The 25254-nt window shown below is 50.8% G+C and overlaps 7 protein-coding genes across 7 annotated transcripts; 2 read left to right on the top strand and 5 right to left on the bottom strand.

Moving 5' to 3' along the window:
* The first annotated feature begins 432 nt into the window (after positions 1-432).
* Positions 433-1878, top strand: BO97DRAFT_382466 (NAD(P)-dependent oxidoreductase). Its single transcript, XM_025693302.1, has 5 exons — positions 433-537; positions 624-812; positions 902-1233; positions 1366-1503; positions 1564-1878. Exons 1-5 carry the CDS (start codon positions 520-522, stop codon positions 1829-1831), a joined length of 945 nt encoding a protein of 314 aa, XP_025556284.1. The 5' UTR covers positions 433-519; the 3' UTR covers positions 1832-1878.
* Positions 1879-1940: 62 nt separating this feature from the next.
* On the bottom strand, positions 1941-4105 carry BO97DRAFT_475053 (bZIP transcription factor). Its single transcript, XM_025700375.1, has 2 exons — positions 3382-4105; positions 1941-3304 (listed from the first exon to the last, which is right to left on the bottom strand). Exons 1-2 carry the CDS (start codon positions 3917-3919, stop codon positions 2199-2201), a joined length of 1644 nt encoding a protein of 547 aa, XP_025556285.1. The 5' UTR covers positions 3920-4105; the 3' UTR covers positions 1941-2198.
* A 477-nt stretch (positions 4106-4582) lies between these two features.
* On the bottom strand, positions 4583-6285 carry BO97DRAFT_475054 (GTP cyclohydrolase II). The gene is made up of 2 exons (XM_025700376.1): positions 4979-6285; positions 4583-4910 (listed from the first exon to the last, which is right to left on the bottom strand). The coding sequence occupies exons 1-2, from the start codon at positions 6119-6121 to the stop codon at positions 4881-4883; spliced, it is 1173 nt and encodes a 390-aa protein (XP_025556286.1). The 5' UTR covers positions 6122-6285; the 3' UTR covers positions 4583-4880.
* A 190-nt stretch (positions 6286-6475) lies between these two features.
* BO97DRAFT_360878 (SAGA-associated factor 29 family protein) lies at positions 6476-8733 on the bottom strand (the record flags this gene model as incomplete). The annotated part of the gene is made up of 4 exons (XM_025692382.1): positions 6476-7180; positions 7239-7761; positions 8019-8633; positions 8682-8733. 4 exons carry the CDS (start codon positions 8731-8733, stop codon positions 6898-6900), a joined length of 1473 nt encoding a protein of 490 aa, XP_025556287.1. The 3' UTR covers positions 6476-6897.
* A 412-nt stretch (positions 8734-9145) lies between these two features.
* Positions 9146-10960, top strand: pmi1 (mannose-6-phosphate isomerase pmi1). The gene is made up of 5 exons (XM_025701098.1): positions 9146-9264; positions 9354-9374; positions 9438-9529; positions 9587-9824; positions 9901-10960. The coding sequence occupies exons 1-5, from the start codon at positions 9234-9236 to the stop codon at positions 10893-10895; spliced, it is 1377 nt and encodes a 458-aa protein (XP_025556288.1). The 5' UTR covers positions 9146-9233; the 3' UTR covers positions 10896-10960.
* A 52-nt stretch (positions 10961-11012) lies between these two features.
* On the bottom strand, positions 11013-12666 carry BO97DRAFT_382476 (putative Coatomer subunit epsilon). The gene is made up of 5 exons (XM_025693303.1): positions 12587-12666; positions 12106-12487; positions 11837-11972; positions 11509-11747; positions 11013-11405 (listed from the first exon to the last, which is right to left on the bottom strand). Exons 1-5 carry the CDS (start codon positions 12609-12611, stop codon positions 11297-11299), a joined length of 891 nt encoding a protein of 296 aa, XP_025556289.1. The 5' UTR covers positions 12612-12666; the 3' UTR covers positions 11013-11296.
* Positions 12667-13512: 846 nt separating this feature from the next.
* Positions 13513-17456, bottom strand: BO97DRAFT_84457 (putative 1-phosphatidylinositol-4,5-bisphosphate phosphodiesterase Plc1). The gene has a single exon (XM_025701099.1). It carries the CDS (start codon positions 17197-17199, stop codon positions 13747-13749), a length of 3453 nt encoding a protein of 1150 aa, XP_025556290.1. The 5' UTR covers positions 17200-17456; the 3' UTR covers positions 13513-13746.
* Between the last annotated feature and the right edge of the window lie 7798 nt (positions 17457-25254).

The raw sequence follows: 25254 nt of genomic DNA on the forward strand, positions 1-25254 counted from the left end.
ATCTTTCCTCTATAGAACTATACAACTTGCTGGTTGTCTCTGCAGAGCTTTGGAATACTTCCTCCAGCAATAGTAGTCTCATGCCTAATATTTGACACAGCGTCTTGTGTCTGAGATGGACCAACCATCTCATTGCGTCTTGTGGAGAGACTTGTCTGAATGAGCAATGTCAAAGCCCTCGGGAGGTCAAGACGATGACCTCTGAAACCAGTGCCTGAGGGTTAGTAGACCAGCAATTGTAAAGCGAGAAAGAGCGTAGAAACTGTTATCACAAGTGAATGCTCAAACTGAATCGAATTGAAGTGTCGCAATGTTGATTGTTCCCCAATATCTCCGCGTTCCCGACATCGGGCCCGGTCGGCTATCAACCGTCGCCGAGATACGTACTACTAAACTACCATAACTAGAGATAGTCAATTCAACCGCCATCCACCACTATTTTCACTTTACACAAGCAAAAGTCAGGTCTTCTGCCGTAGAGATCCTAACAACAGAAGTTCCTGCTGTCAGCCAGACACAATGCCTCAAATCGGCTGGGTTCGTATCACCATCCCTTTCCCTCAATCCGAAACAAACAACACTGGACGTCGCCTCACGCATACTAACTCCCACTACTACAACAGTATGGCCTTGGCTCCATGGGCCTGGCCATGGCCAGTAACCTTCAAAGACACCTGACCAGCAAACGAGCCATGAACCTGATCTATTCCAACCGAACAATGGCCCGCGGAGACACCCTGAAGGCACTGGGCGGTACTCCGGAGTCGAGCTTCCCGGACCTAGTCGCCAAATGTGGCATTATATTCACGATGGTATGTCATATCTCCCCTGATTTCCACTTTCACTACAACTACACATCTCCCCATAATAAAACGAAGAAGCTCAGCCGAGACGTAAATAGGTATCCAACGACACCGTGTTGCAGCAACTCATCTCGTCCGCCACCGGCTCAGGGCTCTCACTCCGCGACAAAATCTTCGTAGATTGCTCGACCGTCCATCCCGAGACGGTGGGTCTGACCGTCGCCAAGCTCAAAACAAAAGAGGCATCATTCGTCGCCGCTCCTGTCTTCGGTGGGAACCCCATTGCCGTTGACGGTAAACTCGTCTTCGCCATCGGGGGCCCGAAGCACGCATCCGACGCCGTCAAGCCCTTGATCCAGGATGTGATGGGTAGGAAGATCATCGATTGTGGTGAGGATGCCACGAGGTCGTCGTTGTTGAAGATCGCTGGGTAAGCGCTCCATCTCACCCTTGGGAAGAGGCTCGTCCTTTTGTCTCGGTTTAGCCGAGAGTCTCTTCTCCTTGCTACTTGCGATTAGTGGAAAGGGGGTGGCCACTCTAACCCAGTGCTATGTGATACTAGCAACATCGTCACCGTCAACATGATGGAAGCTGTAGGCGAAGCGCAGGTCTTCGCCGAACGTACCGGGCTGGGAACGGGGCCGATGGAGGAGCTCATCGGCGAAGCCTTTGGCCCCGTCGCGGGCGGCTACTCTAAAAGGTTGGTTCGGCTCTTGGCGATGATTCTGCTACTGGATGTACTTTCCTGACAATGCGCTAGGTTGACGACGGGCGTTTACGCCCCTCCGCTGGCCTCCCGGCCTGGTTTCGGAGTGTCTTTGGCTATCAAGGATGCCAAGCATGCTCTGGCTATGGCCAAGGACAGCGAAGTTGAGCTTCCAGGTTTGAAGCTGGCTCTGGACAACATGGAGGCTGCCAGGGAGTATGGCGGCGAATGCTTAGATAGCAGTTCCATGTATGGTGTTCTACGCCAGAAGGCGGGATTGCCCTTCTGGAATGAGAAGAGCAGACAAGGGAACTCGTCATGATTATGAAATTGGTCACGCTATCATGCAGCATGGACACAGTCAGTCTGTAGGGTTTTGACATACTAAAAGAATGCAAGTAGATTTCTATCAAAGAATATCCTAAACATGTGGAGCCCAGCCCTCACCACATCAAGCCCTGCCTGAACTCAGTAGTAGAGTCGTGATGATCCCGGCAGAATAGTTGGACCTACTTATGAAAGCATCAACTGCTCAAGATGGCCAATTCGCACATTGCATGCATCCAAAAGCAACCAGAACGATACGCATGACCAAGGTCCGGGATGTAATAGACAACACCTTTGTTAATCCCGGTAATTCTATTTATTAGATAAACTTTACTGCGGCCAGGCATCGCTATATATGGCTTTCACTTGATCTTAGCGGTATCGACGAGCGAGGGGTATGCCTCCGCGAACGCGGGTCCAAGAGACCAATTGCTAATATTTCGGAAATGTCTTTCAAAGACAGGATTGATGATCACGTCGTCACCGTCGCCGGTGGACAAAAGACAATCCGTTGCCTCATATGGCCAGTTGACTGACAGAGTCCGTGTGAACGGTATAAACCAATTTTCAAACGGATAGTCTTGATATGTCATCACCAAGCGATCTCGCATACGCGGCCAAGGTAAATAGTCAATCCAGGCCGGATGCGGAGTGAGCAGCTGAGACGGGCGAGGAGTCAACCACTCAGGCAGCCGCTCGTAATTCTCTGGTGTGGGATATATCTGCCAGCGCATTAAGAGAAACATAAGAAGGAGAACACAAACTTGCTCCGGCAATCCCGCAATATCCGGGAATGTGCGCAGAATGTCGGTAAACACTTTTGATAAAGGATGAGAGTAAACGCTCCTTTCAGGATTTAGCAGTGACGATACGCTGGGATACGACGGCCCAACAAGATTTTGTTTCGGTACACCCTTCGCTGCTTCCTGCTGTCGATGATGCAGGAAATCCATGAGAATAGCGTCCAGTGTACAAGTCGGGGCAATATTCCGGATCGGTGTCAAGTACGCAGGTAAAGATTGAGACTGTTCCGTCGTCGCACCCGCAGGCAAAGGTGCTGGGTAAGTCGAGCTTGTGTTGGAAGGAGGTGGTTTGGAGGCCTCCGAGCAACGACGGAAACCTTCCACCTTGGGCACCTGTTGCGAAGTATCGAGCAGGAAGTTGAACCCCATCCGCTCATCCGTTCCACCAAAGTCAAGACCATGGGCTAGATTATGTCGCTGGTAATCGAACGCGATACGAAAGGAAGCCGGGCCAGCGGCCGTAACATCTCGTCGTGGTGCCGTGGACGAGAACGTAGGGTGGGTAGAGGTGGGTTTCGACGTGCTCGCTGGTTGGGTATATGAATCGGTTGTGGCCGAAGGCTGGGTATTAGATGAGAAATGGGCGCTGTCCGGAAAACACGATGTCACAGATATCGAAGGCATGGGTTTGGCGCTCGAAGAAGCGGCTGCCGACGCTGTAAGGTCTGGATAACGTTTTGCGTAAGTATTTGTAGTCCGGCGAATGCCAGAGTAAGATAACCAGGCAACGGACGTAACGTACCGGACTTTGCCTGATCTCCTAAAAGGGGTTGTATGATCTCCAGGACCGCTTTCAGCCCCTTCTTTAGTTCTCTATTCTCCACTTGAACGGCTTCATTCTGCTTCAAAGCAGCCTGAAGGTCCAGGTACGGCTTCTGCGACGAAAGATCGCGGACCTGCTGCTCCAGCAAGTCGATATGAGCCTTCGTGCGCTCACGAATTGCCCGCTGTGCCTGGCGGTCATTGGCCCGCTTCTTAGCTAGTTGTTCCGGGGTAAGATTAGCGACACCCCGGGCGGAATTACTGTTCAGCTTGCGTTTCCGGCCCGCAACCGCTGTCGCAGCGCCTCCATTATCAGGCGCGGGAGTTTCTGCATCCGCGGAGGCCAATGCGGAAGGAGTGGGGGAGTCCTCCACCTTCACCACTGAGTTGGAGTCGGAAAATGCAGCAATAGAAGTGACTGGCTGTCCGGGCACCAGCGAGGACGTCGAGGACGGCGATGTTTCCTCGAGGGCTGGCGAACAAGCCACATGGTTGAGAGGCGGTAGGCGGGTGGCCATGGCCTCATTCGCGGGCTGAGCTATAGGACCAACCCGGCCATTCAACGCGGCCAGGGCGCGGGCTTAGATGGGTTCCAGGAGAAAGAATTTCTCGGAAAACACGATGAATGTTTCACCCTGGGATGGAACCAGGTGACATTGAATAAGACTTGACTGGCGGGGAGAGGCAGGAGGGAAGAATGGGACATGCATGCATGCTCGAGGTGGTCGGGGAAGGAGGAAATATTAATGGGGAGTGAAAGCGGAGGGTCCCGAGGGCGCAGAAGGATTCAACTCGGTCTGGTTGGTTCCAGCAGTGGGGATCCTACAAAGTCAATCAACGACACCACCACGTTTTGTCTTACTTTTTGCCATCTGTTCGGCTTTCGAGAAGATAGCGGTGCAGGATCAAATCTATGGATGATCCGCCTTTTATCCATGGAGAGAAGGTTCGATAGCGTGGCGTCCGGCATGCTCTAGTGTAGCTGCGCAACAAAGCAATCCCCCAGCCCAGGGTTTAGGAATCAGTGTGCACATCATCGACTGCAGTCCAGCCATTGTCCGGCCATTGTCCTTTCCATCGGTCCGTATCGAGGGAATAGTTTTCATTGGTCTCCTGTCTTGCAGAAGATTAACGCCCAGTCTAAGTTGGAAGCAAAGTTCTGCAGATCACTTTTTGTTTTTCCGAAAATGTCAAGTGATGATGTACTGTATGTACAGTACTGGAACGTACAGTACATTGTGCACTGTGAACGAAATGAAGATAGGTAGTAGTAATACACCGGCGCAATTCGCGGGAGACGTTGACAACGCGGTAAGCACAGGTAGGGAAAACAAGACAAGAAAGACGTCGCTGTCTCATAAGCACTGTACATTACACAAGACCTCCCCTCGAGGTCTTCTTGAGTATATAGCCCAGGGGTAACAATGTAAGCAGAAATTGCAAGGCATGGGCACAACAAAGGAAAAGAGCCGTTCTAGTTTACTGAATCATGTGTCCCATTTTTGAAATCTAACATCCGATCAGCATATAAACATACATATGGTGGTGTTTTGAAAGGGCTGTAGAAGAGTACGTACCTTTGTCCTAAGATATCCCTCGACCTCTGTGCTCTTGATGCCCGCCTTGCCGCCCGATCTCCATGCCAAGGGAATCATGGGCACCCGCTCCTTTACAACCACCTCTCGGTTGGGACCCTCGATTGCTCGCACCTTATCAGGGTTGTTCGTGAGGAGTCGAATCCCGTGTGGATTGGCATCCTCCCCAAGACCGAGATCGACAAGAATTGCGGTAGCCAGACCATAGCTTCGAGCATCGGCAGGGTGTCGCAACAGCAGATTGGCCTCGACCGTATCAGATCCAAGATCCTGCAAGTTGTAGGCTTTGAGCTTCTCCCCGAGACCAATTCCACGCCCTTCTTGCCGGAGGTATACAATCACACCACCAGAGACATTCGAAGCCACAGGCAAAGACTGCTGCGATGCGAGCTCCGACAAAGTCTCCATGGGGAACGACATCAGTCTCGCGGCCTCATCGAGCTGTTCACCGCAATCGCAACGCGCCGACCAGGCGGTTTCTCCAGTATAGCACTCGGAATGGATTCGCACCAGGGGCGCCTGGCTTGGGATGTTCTCATCTGCCTTACCCATGCCTTCCGCTCCCTCCACGTTCCCTTCGTCATACCAACTGCTAATCCGACCAGGGTGAAGTTTGCCAACATAAGCCCCACGAATCATGCGATCCATCTCGGTTTCTCCTGGCCGAACCTTGTCCAAGCTCCGACTGCGAATTGTGTTTCCAAAGACAATTGCCAGGTGTTCTTTGTTGTCTAAGTCGTTGTGATATAGGTGAAGGAACATCTCCGCGCCCGTGGTTGTCGGAATTCGGGCACGCACAATACATTCGACATCGGGAAGGCGAGGAAGGAGTTTCGGGGGCTTTGAACTCGTGGGTTGTTGTGTTTGCTGGAGCAATTGTGCTGGATTGTATGTTCCGCCTGGGGTGGCTGGCGGGGTGAAGGACGGGGAAAGAAGTGAAGGGGGCACAGCGGGGGTCATATCACCCCGGTCACTGCCGGTCACACTGACCGCATCGCCACGGAGTTCATCTATTCTGCTGGTTGAAGCGGTCTGCTCTGTACCAATTGAGAGCTCTTCAATTGTATTGGAAGTAGGGGTTTGCGCCGTGAAGGTTGGTGAGGCGTGGGACGGTAAATTCGACATGGTGGGGGACGGCGATGCGCGAAGGTGGGCACGAGAGGGAATGTTATAATAAGCCCAGAGATTGAAAGAGGTCCAAAGCTATCCTTAGACTAGTGCAGAGATGTACATAGGTCTCAGAAATGTAGTTGCGACGAGGGAATTATGGCCCGGTGAGATACGAGAAATAGGGAGGGGATTGTAGGATCATAGTCGTCCATCATCGACTGCTATCTCGGCCCTGCATTTACTTTAGTCTCGGCCCCTCGGAAAGGCGGCGGCTTCGGCGACAGGCGGGGGTGGATGAGTCAGCCGTCATTAGTCAGGCATGACGAGATCTAAGTAATCTCCGGAAGCCGTTGACAGTTTGACACTAGTCCTGTTCAGATTCAGTCCACGGTAGCCTAGTACAGCTCCCCTTGGACCTCTTCCATTGTTATCAGTTAACAAGATCATTCTGTGATGGCACTCTGCTATCCAAGAGCAATAAGGTGGGGAACGACTGGGGAAAAAAAAAAAGAAAGCTTCAGATCCATCTAAAACCACAACTCCTTCAATCATACATAACCTAGCTAAACAATGGGTATCAAGTAACTGATCAATTTGGCAACCGATTTCACCCCGTCATTCTGTTGCAGTGCCATGAAGATTATTCCGCCCCAGACAGCTGAGGCTATTCCAAACCTCTTCTGGAAATTTCCATTCTCGTTCTGGTGCGAAACCATACAATTGGGCTTTAACATCCCGCGAGGCTCGAGCAAGAGAGGTGTGAGAGGCTTCTCGTTCTCGAAGCAAGGAAATCACTTTCCTGGAATGTCAAGAACGAAGCGACGGTCAACCTCCATCTCCTTATCATCTTCCTCACCCTCAAACTTGAGGCGATAGACATCCTTTTTAGAGCCCATCACCTCGGCACGGTAGAAAGTGGTAGTGTCTGGGTATCTCGCCAGGACTTGTTTCCCAAGAGAGAACGATGGCAACGCAGACCCTATGCGCGGTATTGGAATTAACGATGCTGCGGTGGTCTTGTAGACCGCGCCTTGTTCGCCGTTTTCATTTGGTTCCGGGTCCTGTACATCATACCTTTCGAAGGCACATCGGTCAATCGTTCTGTGGCACTGGATTGAGGGTTGGTGCGTACCGTTTTTTGGGACCATCCCCAGAAATTCCCTTGATGATGCATTGAATGCCCTCGCCTTCTACCCCTTGCTTGTTCTTGTTGTGTTTAAAGACAACTTCAGCCCCAACCACTAGATGTCCGCTTCGTTCGGCAAGCGTGCCCTTCACGCCCTCGGACCCCTCTTCTACCTTGATTTGCACAATGGGATCACGGCCCTCGCGAGCCTGTGAGCTCGAGACACTCGTACTACGCTGGATACCGCCCTTGACGCGGCTGACTTTGTCCGACAGTGAGTTATTGGACGGACCCGGCGAGTCGGTAGCCGAGCCGTCCATTTCATTTCGCTTCTTCCGTGACTTAGAAAGAGATGCGGCGCGGTTTTGTGGCGCCTCTGCTTCTGAAGCCTGTCGGAGTGCAGTCAAAAGACCCAGGTTCTTAATCACATCACTGGGCTCGTCTTGAAGGATGGCTCTCTCATCCTCGCATAGCTTCAGCATCTGCCTATAAAGGCCGTCCAATTGATTGTGCTCGCTCAAAGTAGGCTCTGTCAAAATCGATTAGCACCTGTCAGACCAAATATTTTCGGCTTCGAGAAAAGAGCCACCAGTGGTCTTCAAGCATGACTCGATCAACAACCAAAACAACGGCGTAGAGCGACTTCTTGGTGTGTGAACTCGAATAGAGACGAGTGGGAGCAAGGAAATACCAGGATGGGAGGTATCATGACCTCTAACAACTGAATAGGGTGCTACCATGGAAGTCGGATGCATCCATGTGAACAAGGAGAGGGATATGACTTACTCCCGCCCTCTCGGCCGATCTTCTCATTCAAAGAAGCTATTTGTTCTGCCAGGACTTTTTGCTTGTCATTCTTCTCTTTGGCCTTGCGCAGGTCTTGGAGAATCTTGTTCCACATGTCAGTCTCCTCATTGGCTGCAAGGCCATTGTCTCTAGGGACTGGAGGGCCTCGTGGCCGGTTCCTGGACATTATGTAGAGTGGAAGACTCAGGTCCGCAGCGGGATCTTTGGTCTGCTGCTGACCTTTGCTGCTCTGAACAAGGGAGCTCCTACTTGGGGTGGTGAAGTGGACTAGAGTTGTTGTGTCTGTAGCAGTTGTAGACCTGACCTTGTCTATGTCGAGGGCCTCCCAAGCGAAAGCGGAGACCAGGTCCTTGCGAACCGAGCTGCGTGTGCCACGCGCCGCGCCCTGCCTCTGATCGTGGGGTCGACCGCCAGCAAGGTCGGTCGGGGGAGAGCTCTGAGAGGCGACAGGCGTACCCGGGGTTGTGAACCTGAGAGACCCGACAGGCTGGGATGGAGAAGAGGATATTTGCTGGTGGAGCTGAGAAGCTGAAGCTGAAGCTGAAGCTGGCGGTGATGCCTCGCCCTCCACTCCCAGTTCAGGTTCCTGATCCCCTCCGACGGCGGCGTCATCTTGGCGCGTCTTCTTCTTTCGGCATCGACTGATCGGCAACCGCTTGGTGCTCCACGGCATGCCCTGATTGGCAGATTCCATCACTCTGAGGCTCACGTAAACACTTATCTTTCCGAGCCGATAGACAACTTACGTAAGGATGCTAAGCCTGGAAACTGTACCGGGCACCGCGGGCGGTGTTGACCGACGGAGACGGGAACATCCAATCGGGAAATGTCAGACAGTCTGGACGAATCTGGAGGGGCAGAATGTAATGGATGGATGGATGGATGCAGTGGACAAATGGAGGTGGGATGTACGAAATGGGACATGGGAGAGGGAGGAGTGGTGTGGATTGATGTGAGCTCTCACGCTCTCTTCACTCACTTCCTTCTTTTCCTTCTTCCTCCTCCTCTCACTTTCTAAACTTCACTCTTGCTTCCCCTGGAAGAATAATAATAACACACCCATCTATCTATTTTGGTGCATATCCACCTTCCCGCTTTCCTCTTAGTTCCCCGTTTATTTGCTGTTGTCCTTCAATTTCCCTCCTCCCCCACCATCGTCATCGTCGATAACCACGGTTTCTTTCAACCATCAAAATGCAGGTTCCATTACTTCGACTCCAGTGTGGTAAGTGCTGCTTTCATATTCGTGCAATTGTTTGTCTTGGAATAGATTGAAAAGAACAAAACGCTAACAGTTGTTCTTGATTTCTGCAGGTGTCAATAGCTACGACTGGGGTATGAACTCCCCGCACCCCGATCTCTGTTTCCCGCTTGCAGTTCGCTGAAAGCTCGTCCCAGGCAAAACCGGCCATGATTCTGCGGCCGCCAAGTACGCAGCTACCTCATCGGACTCGGATTTCTCGATAGAGGCCGAGAAGCCCTATGCAGAGGTTGATGCACCTGCTCGTCTACAGTCCGAAGCTATTGACTGACCCGATGACGTATAGCTATGGATGGGCACACACCCCTCGCTCCCCTCCAAAGACTTGGAGACAAAGCGAACCTTGCTCGACATGGTTCAGGATAACCAGGCTCTGATGTCCGCTGAGGTCAGCGAGCGATATGGTGGAAAGTTGCCGTTCCTTTTCAAGGTTCTTTCGGTCCAGAAGGCTCTCAGCATCCAAGCCCACCCCAACAAGAAGCTTGCAGAGAAGCTCCACGCCAAAGATCCTCGCAACTATCCCGGTAACTAGCTCCATGATCAATATCCCCGCCGCTTTGAACAAATTAGGACTGACTTTATCTCCTTGTCGCTTTGCAGATGACAATCACAAGCCTGAAATGGCCATTGCCATCACTCCGTTCGAAGGGCTGTGCAGCTTCCGTCCTCTGGCTCAAATCACACACTTCCTGAAAGCTGTCAAACCCCTCCGGAATCTGGTTGGAGACCAGGCTGCTAGTGAGTTTGAGCGCACAGTGCAGGGTTCCGAAGAGTCGGAGGTTCCTAGCGTAACGGCCAAGAACAAGGATGCCCTGCGCACGCTTTTCACCACGTTGATGAAGTCGTCACCCGAGGACATCGCGGCAGCTACCAAGGACCTCGTTGCAGCTGCTCAGCAGCCGGAGACTTTTGCTACCTCGTCCACCTCTCCCGAGACCAACCCAAGCAATCCAGCCGAATTGGCAGCCATCATTACTCGCCTAAACGGCCAGTTCCCCGATGATATCGGCCTCTTTGTATTCTTCTTCTTGAACTTCGTGAAACTCGCTCCGGGAGAGGCTATGTTCCTGAAGGCCGATGATATCCACGCCTACGTCTCCGGCGATATCATCGAATGTATGGCCTCGTCCGACAATGTCGTGCGGGCCGGTTTTACACCCAAGTTCAAGGATGTGGATACACTCACGGACATGCTGACGTATTCATATGCGCCCATTGAGGAGCAGAAGCTGAAGCCGACCGATTATCCGTATGTAGTGCTCAACGCGTCTGCGTATTCGAGTGCTTCGTCCTGCCTTCTCTACGACCCCCCGATTGAGGAATTCAGTGTCGTCAAAACGGAACTCCGGAGACCCGGTGCCAAGGCGACCTTTGACGGACTGGTAGGGCCTAGCATCCTGATCTGCACAGGCGGCACAGGAAAGATCACCGTCGGCCACAAGACGGAGGAAGTCAAGGAGGGCTACGTGTTCTTTGTAGGAGCCAATGCTGAGTGTATCATTGAGAGCACCGACAGTGGAGAAGAGAACCCATTCGTCACCTACAAGGCATTCTGTGACTTGACCGGCAAGGAAGACATGGCGAATGGCAACTGAACCGCAATCCGAACCTGTTTGCTCAGTATCTCCCATTAATTATCACTACTTTTCCATTTATTTAATGCCAAGGTATATGTTCATTCGAGAAGTGATCTCTATTCCTTCTCGTCACGAAAGAACGGAGGGTCATTCCCATGCAGACTCCGCCATGCCGTGACCGATACAAATCACATTCTGCTCTATCAGCTTGAATGTCCCACATTGGCAAAGGTCGGAAGTATAAGGGCATCGCTCAATATTACTGTTTAATACAATACCTATGCCGTCGTATCGGTTCATCATGAAAGGCCAACATTGCGCTAGGGGGTTGTAATAATTGAAAAAAAACGTGGACAGACACAAGAAGAGAACAAGAAGAAGTGTTAAAAGGTGCTCCCACCGCGTGCCGGTTTCACAAACTAGGAAGACACTCTGGGAGCGTACTTCAAGGCCGCGGTATCGAAGAGGTCACTCTTTTCTTGGATATCACTCAACAGAGCATGCGAGGGGTGAGTCTGCTGGAGACGCCTAGTCATTGTAGATGGTTAGTCAATCACGAGCAACCACAAAATTTCCTTAGGCCTTGACCGAGAAAGAACAGGCTGAGAAGTAGGAAGGAAAAGAGACATACTGCTCCAATTCCTCCGTGGGCTTTCCAGCCAGGACATTCAACACGATCGTGTTGGCGATCAGCTCCGCCTCGTCGGGGTATTTCTCCAGCGCCGCGGACAGCGCCGCCTCCGCCTCGGGCAGACGGCCCAGATGCAGTTCCGCAACGGCCTGGCCTACGATCGAGAGGGGGGCGGCGGTGCTAGGCGCCGATGCCAGCTCCTCGTAGACGTAGAACGCAGCTTGGTATTTCTCGCCGCCCTAGCGATAAGAGATGAAGAAATGTCGAATTAGCCATCGTGCAGCACACACCGGACGCTCCACCAAGGAAGAGGAAAAGAGAAACATACAACTCTCAAGCCCACCCACGACTCCGCCAGGTTAACAAGAAGCGAGTCCTGAGCCCAGCGCTTGGCAGCCTGCACCTCCTTCAGGGCCAAATCCGAGCGGTTCTGGTGAAGGTGAATCTGCACGATCAAGGCGACACTGTTGTAACGGATCCAACCAATTAGCGACTTCCGGCCCTTATGAAGCACCGCGACAGACGAGCACGCGAACAAAAGCAAACAAGAAGACAAGGGGAGGCGGGGAGTCGTAGTTTGACCGGGCCAGAACTTACGCCTCCAAGTTGCCCTGGTGCTTGGTCAACAGCGCCAAAGCCTCCTCACTGTGTCCCTGAGCCTGCAGCACGGTACCAGCCAGGACCTGGACAGTGCTGTTATCGGGATAGTTCTCCGCCAGATCTTGGGCCAGCGTGTAGGCCGACTCAATGTCTCCGGTCGTGTGCTGCGCCAGGGCCTTCACGGCGGCCAGGTCCGGGGTGTCGTCCGCGCCGCCGGCGACATCGGCTAGAACGGCGTCCGACTGGCCCAGCGCGATCTGGGCGCGGAGCTGGAGAATGCCGGCGGGGAGCTGGTTCTCTGGGGAGAGCGCGGAGGTGTCGAACTCGATCACGGCGGGGTATTGGCCTTGGTGGAAGGCATTGTGGATGTTGATCAGCTCTACGGAGAAGATGAGAGTTAGGAGGCTGCTCTGCAGTCGAAGACGGGCGGAGGGGAGAAAGGCGGGGGGGATTGAGGAGGGAATGTTTGTTGACCTACCGCCTTCTGCTGAGAATGGATCCATTGTAGCAAGCTGAAGAGGTATTACCGTGCACTCGAGGTCAATTCGGAGATAGCAGTCTAGACTCTAAAGTAAATGCTTGGATGCGGAGGGCGGAAGTCGTCACGTTGCCTTTACGGGACCGCGGCACAGGGCAGGTGGTCCGAGACCAGGCAGGTGACCCGAGGCCAATTCGCTCCGGCCATCAAAAGGATGAAGTACAGTACATCCGTTTGCTACCGGAATCTACCAGTCAATTACAATGGATCATCGATCCTCGAATTCCCTTATAGTCATTCCTCAATTCCTCATTGATTGAAGTTATCAATAAAAAAAATAGCGACCCAGCCGCATAATTCATGTTAAAACAGGAGATCGAAAGACAAGAGATTCAAGACAGGTTTCTCCTCCACAACCAAGACATGGTCAATACCCCGAAACGTGTGACAGATTAGAGATATTGAGAGGATGGAGATGCGATGTCACCCACAACAAGGCTCGTGCTTGACGCCCTGCGTAACTCCTCCACCAGCGATGCCCACGCAACCCAAATGCAAATGATGATGATTGACATGATTGATACGCCACCTTGAGTTGAGGTCGTTGGTCATAAACGGAGCCACATGCAAGGAATGCAAAACCGAGCAAGAATCCACGCAAAACAAAAAGATAGGATATTGATAATCTCGCATTGGAAGGCGATCAGCAAGAAGAACAAATGTAAAGGACTCAAAGCAGAGGGTATCGCCACGTAAATCAGGGTACTCCGGCACAATAGTATAGACAACAAATCAAACAGACACAGAAAACACCATTCGGCCAACTTGACGAACAAAGTGGCCATGCAAAGTTCACTGCTTCGTACGAGTGTGAAAAAAAAAATAAAAATAAAACCAGTTCCGAGACAATGCTTTCCATCCAGGCCACCTGTGGCTTCTTCTGCAGCTGAATTGCGCCTGCGGCTCCAAAAACACAAATGCAAACGAAATAATAGCACAAAGCAAATGCAACCGAGGCTAGGTTAACGCCATTTCCTATACTTGCACCCCAAATGAGACGAAGGAATTCATGATAAGTAGACTGCTCCAGAAGCGACGAAATGAAAGGCGTGGCGTAGTTTGAGCACGATTTTGCACTATGACCTCTCAATCTGTGCACTTCAAGGGGGTAAAGATGAAGTAGAAGCTGCCGAGATTGTCGGAGTCAGCGCGGGCGATATAGGAGAAGTATTATCGTCTGGAGTCATTGGAGCTTCACTGCCTTTGTCGGAGCAAGCATCCCTGTCCCTTTCGGCAGATGAAGCTCGTTTGAAGACAGTCTGACCGATTTGGCGGAAGATTCCCATTCGCTCAGCCCGGAGCTCTTCGGCATCGAGGCGTTGGACCGGGATAGGATCTTCCTTGACTATCTTGCAGAACAGCGTGGAAAGCAGATATTGATCACCACCAGTATCGCATAGGGGCAGGTAGCGATACCCTTGCGAAAGGCTGCTGAGTTTGGCGGTAAAAGTGGCTAACTGCACACTATTGTTGTTTCCTGCGCTGCGGCCATCCAGAGAGCTCCAGACAGTCCATCGCACAAAAACCAGATCGGGGTACTTGGTTTCTAGCGAGAGCTTGAATCGATCATTGAAAATGGGACTGTAGCCGTTGCTTTGCTCAATTTTTGTACGTCGACGATGGGGATACCCAATGCCTGACATACCGTTGCGAGCAGAGGCATCCATGCCTCCCTCGCCAAGCACAAAGCTTTGGCCACGATCATCCGCACTAAACATCTCGATCTCGACATAGGGATTGATGTAGTCATCTGGTCCAAGGCTGCGAGGGCGGGGCAGTTGCTGCGCGGAAATAACATCAACCGAAAATCTGACGAGTTTCCTTTCTTTACTCTTCGCTGTCTCCTCGCCTGGACGTACGGTGCGGAGGGATTCGGGCTTGAGAACATAGCCTGTACGATCAGTCCCTGCTGCGAACATGGCATGATTCATTTGCATGCCGATGTCGTAGGTTTGCCAGTTCAGGGCCGCCATCTGCACACCACGCCGCCAGAACTTTAGTGGATCAAAGTTGGACGACCGTAAGCGAAATCCAGAGGGATAGACTCTGGTGAGATATTTCCTATTATGTCTCTCAAATAAAGCTTTGTTATCCATATCGCGGCAGATGCTCTCGAATGAGCGCTCGGCAAATGAATACACATGGTTGTATTGCTGACTTTCTGGCGAGAAGAAGCTATGCCATTTGTAGCCTCGGGTATAGACCCCCAGGTCCGATAAGGGCTTGGTAATCTTGCTCTTCTGGCTTCGTCGCCGTTCTTTCTGTGTAGCCGAGAACATATTGGTGTCACTGTCCTCTGTAGCACTGCTGATACTAGTAGTTGTGAATGAGCGTCGATCGTGTGTCAAAAAAGTATCGGCGCTGTCTGGGCCAACCGTGGTTGAATTCGTCAAGGGAGGGAGGTTAAAAGTCATTTGATGCTCTGGTACCATCGATCGCATAAACGGGGAGCTTGAACTGCGTTTGCGACCGTGACTCAAGATCGTGCTCGAAGATTCCTGATACACATCGCCCTGAGGTTCATCGCACACTTTGACTTTGACGAGAATGCGACCTTTTAAATCTTCAGGTGATGGCAGGGCGAATGTGTTTGTAAGGAGCGGCTCCAGAATAAGTTGATCTTTGAAGATATCCTTCATGATCCTTACCATGGCCAATTGTTGCTCGGGACAGCAATGGACCTCGAGAGACAGGATAAGAGGATAGTCACTGCTTATGAAAGCGTAGCGATTGATGACTGTGATGCAATCCGCGAATAGCACGCTGGTGGTCATGGTCCTTCCGTGAGAGACAATAGGCCGACCGTCCGCGCCGTCCCAACAGTCTATCTCTACACATCGACAACCTTGCGAGAGTGCGCTGATGTAAGCTTCCGTGCTGGATGCACCAGCCACTTGGCGTCCCAGCAGATAAGTGTTGTGTGAGCTTGAGATGAAATACTCATTCAACGGTCGATCAAATCTAGATTTGGGGGCCCGAGAGGCATAGATTCCATTTGAAGAGGAAGCCAAGTATGAAGAAAAAGCATCAACACTCATTCGGGAGACCTGGTTGTCACCGTGCTCCGGTATACTCGGCGTGCGCGGCTTTGACTTCCGAACATACTTGTCGAATATAGAAATCCAATAATTTCGGTCCAAGTCAACGTCCTCATTCTGCACATCGCGAAGGAATGATAGAAATTCGTCGCAAGTGAGACCATCAGGGTCAAGAGCATTGTCTTTGAAGATCGACTTCACATCTTTCCTCTCCTTCAGCCTAGCAACGAAGTCACTAAACTCAGAGAAATAGAGCTTCCCCTTATTGTTGATGTCTGCTTTCGAAAACTGAGCGCGCAGCATATTCTTCGAACAGTTAATGTGCAGGCTGCGGCAAACGCCCTCCACGGCTTCAAAGTCGAGACTCTCCTGATCACCCGGCTTGAGACCCTTCGGAAACAATATTTGCATTTCGCGCTGCCAATGAGCTTTCAGGACTGCCTCACTCTGTCCGGAACCTGCCAGACCAGCCATAAGACCTATTCTGTAACGAGAGATGTGCTCGAGAGTTGAGGTCCAAAGCTCCAGAATATGGTCATTCGGAGCGATGAGGTGCATTGTCTTGACCGCACGGCCTTTGGAGCGCTCAGCATCGGCAATGACAATTGTGAACCATCGATTTTCGACCTCCTCGGGAACTTGGTGCTCCTCGCGGTAGTTGCGCGCATCCGCACCAACGCGGATCTCTTTGACGTCGTCAATGTAGAACCGTTTCGTTGGATTCGTAGGATCCCAATAGACCTTGCCAGCATCAAGGTCCAGAAAAAATCGCACCTGCTTGCGGCGCTTTTTTGTGACCTTGGTCAGAATTGTGCCGCGTTGGATCGCCCCGTCGACTTTAGGCGCAACCACACCGCAATTGCGGGAAGCGGCCATTGAGGTCTCGTTTGGCAAGCTTGATGCTTCTGAGCCACAGACACCCAAGGATTCCAGGGCGTCATTGCTGTCTTCTTCGTTGCTAGACTCCAGGGCATTCTCCCAGCTATTCTGGGCGGTCTTGCTATCGCTTCGTCTGCGCATGATTACCGGTCCAGAGCTTCGATCTCGTTTGTCATTGTGGGTGGTGGACTGGCGTCTTCTCGTAAGCTTGTTCGCCGCCCCACGTGAGATTCTGCGCATCAAGCCGGGGCCTTTATTCGTATTCTGCGTGGTTGGGTCTCCCGAGCTAGTAGTAATGGCGTAGCCAGGGACAGCCATCTCAGACTCCCCAAGTTCAAAAGTGCCAGGCGGTATAAGAGGAGTAGTAGACAGTCGGCCGCGAAGAGAGTCAGACGGAATATGTAAGGGTGTGCCTGATGGGCTTGAAGCATTTGAGTAATTGTGTGCTGAGCGGATAGAGTTTGGGGTAGCTGCATAGGAGGAGTAGGGTGTAGCTGAAGATGGATTGGAAGCAGGCGGGATTGAGGTGATGACATTATGTAGTTTGGGAGGTTGAGAGAGTGAGCCAGTGAGTTTTAAACTTGCTTGAGTGTCGCCATTGATGGTGGAAGGCGATGAAGTAGCGGCGTAAGCCATTGCGGATACCTAGCAGACGTAGTACCCGGCTGCAAAACGTGAGATTGTAGACCTGCCGTGAACCGTGCCAATGCCTGAGTCACCTGGACCCTGTGAGGACGAATGAACAACGACGCACAACAATTAGGCGGCTGTAGTAACCCTGAAATGGTAGCCTATCACGGTAATGCAATACGAGCCGGAATGAGGATCGTGTCTGGCTGAGTGATGCAAAAGCCACTTCCTTAGCGGGATTGCGGTTTTGATATCTGCATCTTGGCCTGCCTCTGATGCAATGCGGAGAGCCCTGCCAGAGAGCGCTCGCGATAGTATAGGATGCGGGTTCCTGATAACAACTGAAACAGACACCGACTCTGTGTAACAATCGGCTCAGCGAGGGGGAGGGGGAAGCCTAGAGTCTTTGCGTCCAACTCAATTGATCAAGTCCGTCCGATGACTGACTTGATACCGGCTAATGATCTTTCTTCTGTTTTTCGAAACCAGGGAATATCCCTTTCTCTGGGTGCCTTCTCGATTTATTGCACCTTGTCCAACTTCTCCGCTCTCCTGTCGTATCTCAATCCTGATTTCTGCCCCTCTTCAATTTGTCGATCTCCTGATGCGCGGGGAAAGCTGTGCTGCTGCTGCAGGAATGGGAGGACGTGCGGAGCTGGACCAATTGGGCAGGATTGGAGGATGGTGAGCAAGGCTGTTTCCTGCTCGTAACAGAGAGAGGGCCGATGACCGCTTAGAAAGAGAACGAGGGTATTATGCAAGTCAAAGCCGTGTGCGCTGCGCATGTGCTTAGCTGTCAGCAGAGCCCCAGCTTGTACAGGCGGCCGATAATGGAGGGATTGAGCTTTGCGTCGACTGGCGTTACTGCGAGCAACTAAGGAAGGCCGCGAGAGGGTAGGGTATCGGCGACGAAAATCGGAACTGCAAATGCAGGATTGCCTGCCAGCGCAGTGATGCAGGTGGTCCAAAGGGGAAGGGCGAAAATGTGAGCAATCGGAGATTGGACCGACAAGGGAAGTCGTGAAGGCTGCGGTTGTCTAGTGCGGAGCGATGGGTAGCTTTTTCCAGTTTCCTGCACGGTTACGTGGAGTGTAGCAGAGGACCTGCAGCGGGATAGCGCCAGGGTGTAAGTAAGAGTAGATGATCATGCGACGGAGCGAACAGTGCCAGCGTTGTCCTGCGTTAGGGAAATTTGCACTGCACTTTGCGGAAGTCGGGAAAAGGTTGGATGACTCTGTATGAGGAGGCTTCTTGGGAGGGAAGGGAGGGGGGAGTGGGGAAACGAAAGGGTGAATAAGATTGTTGAGTAGGGAATCAACTTTCGCCCTCTTATGAATCTCCCATCCACGCGAATTGCGGCGTCGTACAGACAAGGGAGAACTTTCGGGGGGGGAAGGATTTTGGAAGGTCGAATTCGAAGAACCCGCTGGATGTTTCAATTGAAAGAAAGCTGGAGTGGGTACTTTCTGACGTACAGTGTGTGGTATTGCTGGTAATTCTGAGAAAGTGGTATTGTCACTCTTTTGAAATACCCGTATGATCGTTGTCCACCAGTGAAAATTGAGGTTGTTTCTACCCACGCGTAATCCACGATTGGGAATAATTATTTCCAGAAAAACAAGGAAGAAAGTGGAGGAGAGAGCGAGACACTCTTTTCCCCAAGTGTTTTCCTTTCCCGTGATCGCACTTGACCTAGTTCGTACTATCTGCGAAGAACTAACCCCCAGTCATATCAATCAGCAAGGTTCTGAAAATTACGCCGCTTTGGCCCAGAGATACGCGGTGAAACTGACATGTAATGATGATCTAAGATCAGAATAATGATGATGGTGGTGGTGGTGGAAAGAAGTTATGATAATAGAGGCGTTTTTATCTGCAGCGGTAAAGAGAGATGCTTGATGGCCAGGCCTTTGGTTTCTTTGGTTCTTCCCAAGCTTATCCCGAAGCAAGACAAATCGCTTCTGAATTGAACAACAGCAGGCCAGGCGAAGAGAAAAGGGAGATTTGTATGCTCTAAATACCACAAGGCAAAAGAAATGGAAGGGGTAATCCTCGAATTCAGGTATGCTAATAGTCTAATCAAAAATGGGCCTATATTGCTGGGCACCATCTGTTAAGGTTGGGGTCTGAGGGGTGAGTTGTCACCATGATACCGTGGACAATAATGACAGCAGCCCAAGGAACAAGATTCAAATCGAGCATGATCATGAGATCATCGAGGCCATCTGTGTTCCCCCTTTCACTTATCTCCTTTCCCCTCCTGCCCTATCAGGCTCTCCTGTCTTTTCCCTGTCACGATCGAACTCTGATGATATGCGAAGAAAACATAGCCAATGTTGCTTTTTGCTTCGCTTGTTGAGCTGTACTTGATACCTCAGCGCCTATAGGCTCCATTGAAGAAGAGACCCATTATCTTATCCTGATAGTTGGTTTTCTTCTCTCTTTCCATTTTTCGTCATTATTTCCACCTCATAGAACTCGTAGCCCGGATCAGCCTGAACAACGAACAGGCCTGAAGTATTGGGCGATCATTCTTGGATGGGTATCATTTTCGGTCTTGCGCATCGCCGATGCTGACAGGAAGATTGGTTTCACATTTTTCCACCCCAACCTTCGCTGTCTTCTGGAAGAAAGGGGGAAGGATGGTCGAGAAGAACATCAGTTGGTATGGAGCTCAAGTGGATATGGCGGCTATCCATAGCTTGTAGCGGAATTGGATTGTCTCGAGATTGGGAAGAGGGAGGGAAATCCCCACAGAAAATCGATACGCGACGGAGTACGAAATTAGTCCCCACCTGTGCTGCAAGTTTGCAGCTACGAGCCTACGAGGTCTGCAACAGCAACAGAAGTAGGTAGGTGTGTTGATGGTGAGGGGACGGTAGCATGCCTTACCGTCGATCCATATACGCTACTACAAGCTATCGCGATTAATGTTGTTACAGATTCTCATTTTCCGAAGGCACCGACACAGCGGTCCTTCTACTAAGTAGGAGAATTGTGTGGAGCTTTGCTTCTACTCTCCTCGTTTCTCGTTTCTGCCAAGTGAACAGCAAACCTTGAACCTACGACAGAATATGGTTGCAGTATCCCTGTCAACTTTTGGGTCGCCGGCTGGTGCTGCATGCGGTGAAGATGGTGCAAAGTTCTTAACCACGGACTATTACTTCCTAGTCGGCAGCTTAGCAGCTTCTCCGACCTTCGGATATTTGTCACCTGACACCTGTAGCAGACAAGCAAATAATCTCGTTTTCTTTCAGTTTTCCGAGTGCCTTGGAACTTGAAAGGTCGTCTCGCCCCTCGTTTAACCATCCAAACGGCAATCTAGGAGTCATAGCCTCATCAGGTAGGAGGAGGGGGGCATGAGGATTAGGGGAAAGTCGAAGAGCGCCAAAGAAAATGACGGCCGGTGCCGCTTCATCCCTACTGGACATCATTGTGGGGATTTCCAGTCCTCAAATTCGCAAGTTATGTATTGGGCGCAGGAATGTTTTGGAACCGTTGGCTGTATTTATTGGTATTGTGACCGGCAGTAGAGAACTGTAATCACGAATGAGTAATCCATGGCGCGAGCGGGCGGCCGGGAATCCAATTGAGTCATCAACGACAACAGCCTTAACTAGGGGAACGCGGGGGGAAAGGGGAATGTGGGCTAGTACAAGTATGGCAATCTTACACGCTTTTAGGAAGAATGCTGGATCTGGAGGCTGGAGCAGTGGCAGTGACACCACCAACTCTGGGCGGTGCAGTAAGGGGAAAGGGGCTGCAAAGTGGACACGGATTTAGCTGATACACAAAGGTCCAACCTTAACTCACTGGTCATAACATCTCCACACAGAGAGATAATCACCATAAGAGGTAATAAGTGAATCGACCGCGAAATGTGGGAATGTTCTATGCGACAGACACTATTGAGCCCTAGGTCATAATCTGTTAGCAGAACATAACTCGTGCTCGATGATGTCTGGTCGATCACTCTCCATGCCCACAAGCTGTAGGTGAGCACCAATTGGCAAACTGAATCACTCAGCTTAGACATCAGCTAGCTGCCTGCTCTCTCTCCGACACCTCAAAAATTTCACAAGGCAATTCGACTCACCTAAGCCCCCGTACAGTCAGGTGAGACAGGGCGTTGAACTCAAGTGTATGTGCTGTGATGGTTTATGTGGATGGACGCTTGCTGCGCAGTGGTTTCAACGCCACGGTCATTGCTATTACTTTGCGGGTCTTGTAGCTTTACAGGACATAGATGGTTTCGTTGCAATACCTCCTTCTCATAATTGAGCACGACAGGGCTTAAGATATGTCAATACGAGAATCGTTCTTTCAGGAAATAGCGGTCAGGCATGAGTCAATCAGTAGTGGTATTGAGGCGGATCGGACTTGGTCTGTCCTATACTACTGTACCTCAAGTACCTCATGCCTCTTCCTAGTTGCCGGAAAAGCAATATACAACTGCAACTCACGAGCTTCTTTGTACCCGGACACAAATTTGAACAAGCAGAATTATCAATCAATCACGTGCTCAGGCTACTAGTAGATGATTTCAAGTGTCTCAGACACATTCAATATCAATTCGCTCTGTGCGAACCAGAATCGCTATCAATTTACTACAGACACGAGACTAGGAATGCTTTCTGTGTGGAGTGAGGTGAGAGCCTCGGCCCCACACATGAACAAACGCTGCCGTCTTTACTGATGGTTGACAGTATTGCAGGAAGGACTTATCGTGCAAACATCCTAATAGCTCGCAGTTCTTTTGGTGTAGCCCATGATTTGAGTTGGACTGGCTATTTATAAACACATGCTTGAGAAACAAAATGGTTATTTACTGCTCTCCGGTAGAGTCGTTTGCCTTCCCGGTAATCTTAAGGCTCGCGCGGAAGTAACTACTTAGCTTGTAATCAACCTGTGCAGTGATTGCGGGGTGATCGACTTGGCTTTCTTCAGGTTCCCCGTGGTCCGGGAGAATCAATAGTCCCTTGGCCTTTTAAGATAAGGATGCATGGTTTCTGCCTTCCCAGGGCATGGGCATTGGTGTTAGTCATGTCTCAATTTCTCAGCATCTTTGTGTCTTCGGATTTCTGTCAGATAAGCTATCGTTTTCCCAATGAGGACTCTGCCGTTACTGAGATCATGCGCAACCCCGACGCATTGATGGATAGACTTTTTACAGAAGGGAACACAACCTTGAAGCACGCCAGAATGTCCAACTGATCGTCTTCTGGCTTCAAATTATCGCTCTTAACGTGTTCAGTATCGCGGCTACAGCGGGAGGATAGACTCTTTCTGTCGCAGTCGTGTTTCATTAATGGCATTCGTTCAAAGCTTCTCAACAGATGCAAAGCCCTGATATGACGCAAGGAACAGTACTTACTCTTACCTGCGAAGAGCCCTACCAGTGGCCCGCTCAGAGCGTATGTGGATAGCTAGATACATGAATACCGCCGTAAACAACCGGTTGATTATGCCCATGATAAGCTAATGCGGTATAAAACTCCCGGAGTTCTGTTTGCATGATCTTCGAAGGCGTGCAAGATTGATGGTAAGGCAGGGATTCACCGCAGACTGTGGGTGGTAGGTAGAAGTTGCCTCTGTGGATGCCAATTCTCATACATAAGATGTTGATCAAAGTGAATTCCGAGGATTCCATGTTTAGGTTGTCGCCGTCTCGCGTGCGTCGGTGACATCTGACCGCTCCCGTTTCCTTGGATTTTATCGTAACCTACCGACACGCGCCCAGGGATCAGGCCATTAATCTGGTCGAAAGTGAAATCTAGCATACGACCGATGAGACAAATGGGCCCTATCCATCTCGCTAATGCCTTCAAAGCAAGGAGGAGAAAGGAAGCGGCTGCAGGTGGGCTGGCATACGAGCACCATTCGACCGCGCTCTGACGTGCCACGAAGTCGGTGGACAAGGTTTAGCATCGCTGAACCCGTGACCAACCTCAGCTCGCTTCTCTTCCTTTTCGGAAGACCTGTCGTTTGAGACTATTGCTCCCGTTACTAACACGGTCCTTGTCTACGCCCAGCCTTCAGTCCTTGGCAGTCTTAGGGTGTTTCTCATCCTACGAGTAGCACCAACCAAGCTATTTCCAAAATATTGACATGCATGTTCAAGGATGACTGGGTAGTGCATATTTAGTATCTGTACATACGCTCGCCCACCCAGCGAGGAGGTTAGTAGTAACCACACGTGTCGAGGTTGAGTATGTTCTATTGGCTAATGACAATGCACTTTTCATGACCTACCTTACACTCGGCAGCAAAGGCCCACTCGACAGGTTAGAGCACACCCGATATGATTCTGCTCAGCTCCTCGCAGCTGAAGAGATACAGTACTGTACAGGTCTACTACGATGAACTGAGTCCAAGGCGCATTCAGTCGCATGTTAACTTTTGTGGTTCCCAACCGCTTATAATTTACCACACGGAGTCAGTCCTCTTACCTCCCTACAGTAGCTGAGGAGGGGCGGCTCTGCCTCGTGGGGTTTCGGCCCCCAATCGGTGACCCACACTTGACAGGCTTCCTCAAAAGTTCCAAGTCTTCCATTGCGGCCTTCTTTTCGCCCGTGATCTCGCACCCGCAAGACCCCTTGCTACGATCATAAAGTATAATCAACTAATCGGTCAAGCGCACAACTTCATCCATCATTGACTGCCTTGCTGTATTAGTTAGTCCATAATTCGATGATTTATTACTATCTGACTATCACCCCGTTTTACCCACGTCAGCCTCCGTTCCGACCGCGAAGCCGTTAGTCAAGCTGTTTTTTTTCCTCTCTTAGACTTCTATTCCAACGTTTCCTGCGGCTGAAAGCTCTCTCCAGATCCCCAAAGACAAACTGGCATGCGCTCAAACCCAAGTCTCCCCAAAGATAAGAACATCCGTGTATGAGACTAGTCGTCCCTTCTCACCACCCTGTTGAGCTACAGCTTGGGCCTCTGGGTTACAAAAGCAAAGTCACGGTTTTTGCGCTTTGAAGCTGCAATGCCTTGACTCCCTGAGAACTAACTCCGGGCAAGACCAAATGGTTGGTCGACCATGCCAATGGACATGACATCATGCAGTTAATTTATTTGTGCATATTCTGGTCCTGTTGCAGGTCGCTTGCTTTGACAAGCCTACACCCGAAGATATAATCACAGGTATGCCTGCTTGAAGCGGCCATTCATTCAGCAGATGCTCTCGACTATCTCACCAACGTAGTTGATGCTGTTACCAAACGGAAGCTTATCTCTAATCTTGACGTATTACATTTGGTACATTCGGAGCGTATTACACATGTTTTGAGAAAGGGGGTATCGGTATGTAATTACGGATACAGTATTCCTGCTCCGATACCGACCAAAATTGACTTCAGTCAACGGCCGCATAACCCTACAAGGGAGAGAAGGCTTCCAATGGACTTCAGTCATCTCTGGCAGTCTGTCTGTCATGACTGCTTTGGCTGCTTTGTTTTCCCTCAATGGCTCATGTTCTTCGAATCTTCTTTGTGACGGCGCCTATAGAGCCTAGTAGCTAAAAGTATGACATACTCGAAGTTCTCGTGGCCGAGAAGAAGCTGGATGGATTGGCTATGGAGAGCGTCGGAATCCCTACATCATGATACCTCATGTATGCTGATAAAGATGGAAAGATATTTTGTGCTCCGCCAAGCATTGTTCCTAACTGCATGGAACGTTGCGCCTCCTGAACTTGGGGGGCCTTTCGTCATCATGGTATTCCTTTACACAATTTCCACACGAGTGGGTTTGCAAAATTACACCCTGGGCTCCATTTGACTTTGACGGTATAGCAGCATTTGCCGTACCTTATTTGTTCTTCCCATAGTCGAAGATCCTTCCGTTGCTACTTACATACAGGCATCCTGCTGTTGAAGCCGATCTGCTTGGATCGTCTTCGCATTGTACTAAGTAAACTGCAACTTTACCGTCTGGTGCGAACCTTGGCGGACGCTCCTGCTTGAAATAGTTGTTTAGTATCTATCCTCGAGAGCTGGGAGTAATAATGCACCACATTTCCCCAACAGAGAGATAAGCGTGCCTTAGGCGGAGGGA

Source organism: Aspergillus homomorphus (assembly GCF_003184865.1).
Source record: "Aspergillus homomorphus CBS 101889 unplaced genomic scaffold BO97scaffold_2, whole genome shotgun sequence".
NCBI lineage: Eukaryota > Fungi > Ascomycota > Eurotiomycetes > Eurotiales > Aspergillaceae > Aspergillus > Aspergillus homomorphus.

What these genes read in the sequence shown, in the direction of transcription:
- BO97DRAFT_382466 (XM_025693302.1), top strand. An exon ending in TCGTTGTTGAAGATCGCTGG is followed by an intron (nt 1,234 to 1,365) that starts GTAAGCGCTCCA and finishes ATGTGATACTAG; the next exon opens with CAACATCGTCACCGTCAACA. An exon ending in GCGGGCGGCTACTCTAAAAG is followed by an intron (nt 1,504 to 1,563) that starts GTTGGTTCGGCT and finishes ACAATGCGCTAG; the next exon opens with GTTGACGACGGGCGTTTACG.
- BO97DRAFT_475053 (XM_025700375.1), bottom strand. Translation starts at nt 3,919, where the DNA reads ATGGCCACCCGCCTACCGCCTCTCAACCATGTGGCTTGTTCGCCAGCC. An exon ending in AGGAGATCAGGCAAAGTCCG is followed by an intron (nt 3,305 to 3,381) that starts GTACGTTACGTC and finishes AACGTTATCCAG; the next exon opens with ACCTTACAGCGTCGGCAGCC.
- BO97DRAFT_475054 (XM_025700376.1), bottom strand. Translation starts at nt 6,121, where the DNA reads ATGTCGAATTTACCGTCCCACGCCTCACCAACCTTCACGGCGCAAACC. An exon ending in AGGGATATCTTAGGACAAAG is followed by an intron (nt 4,911 to 4,978) that starts GTACGTACTCTT and finishes ATCGGATGTTAG; the next exon opens with ATTTCAAAAATGGGACACAT.
- pmi1 (XM_025701098.1), top strand. Translation starts at nt 9,234, where the DNA reads ATGCAGGTTCCATTACTTCGACTCCAGTGTG. An exon ending in ATTACTTCGACTCCAGTGTG is followed by an intron (nt 9,265 to 9,353) that starts GTAAGTGCTGCT and finishes TGATTTCTGCAG; the next exon opens with GTGTCAATAGCTACGACTGG. An exon ending in AGATCCTCGCAACTATCCCG is followed by an intron (nt 9,825 to 9,900) that starts GTAACTAGCTCC and finishes GTCGCTTTGCAG; the next exon opens with ATGACAATCACAAGCCTGAA.
- BO97DRAFT_382476 (XM_025693303.1), bottom strand. Translation starts at nt 12,611, where the DNA reads ATGGATCCATTCTCAGCAGAAGGCG. An exon ending in CACCAGGGCAACTTGGAGGC is followed by an intron (nt 11,973 to 12,105) that starts GTAAGTTCTGGC and finishes CCGTTACAACAG; the next exon opens with TGTCGCCTTGATCGTGCAGA. An exon ending in CGTGGGTGGGCTTGAGAGTT is followed by an intron (nt 11,748 to 11,836) that starts GTATGTTTCTCT and finishes TCTTATCGCTAG; the next exon opens with GGCGGCGAGAAATACCAAGC.
- BO97DRAFT_84457 (XM_025701099.1), bottom strand. Translation starts at nt 17,199, where the DNA reads ATGGCTTACGCCGCTACTTCATCGCCTTCCACCATCAATGGCGACACT.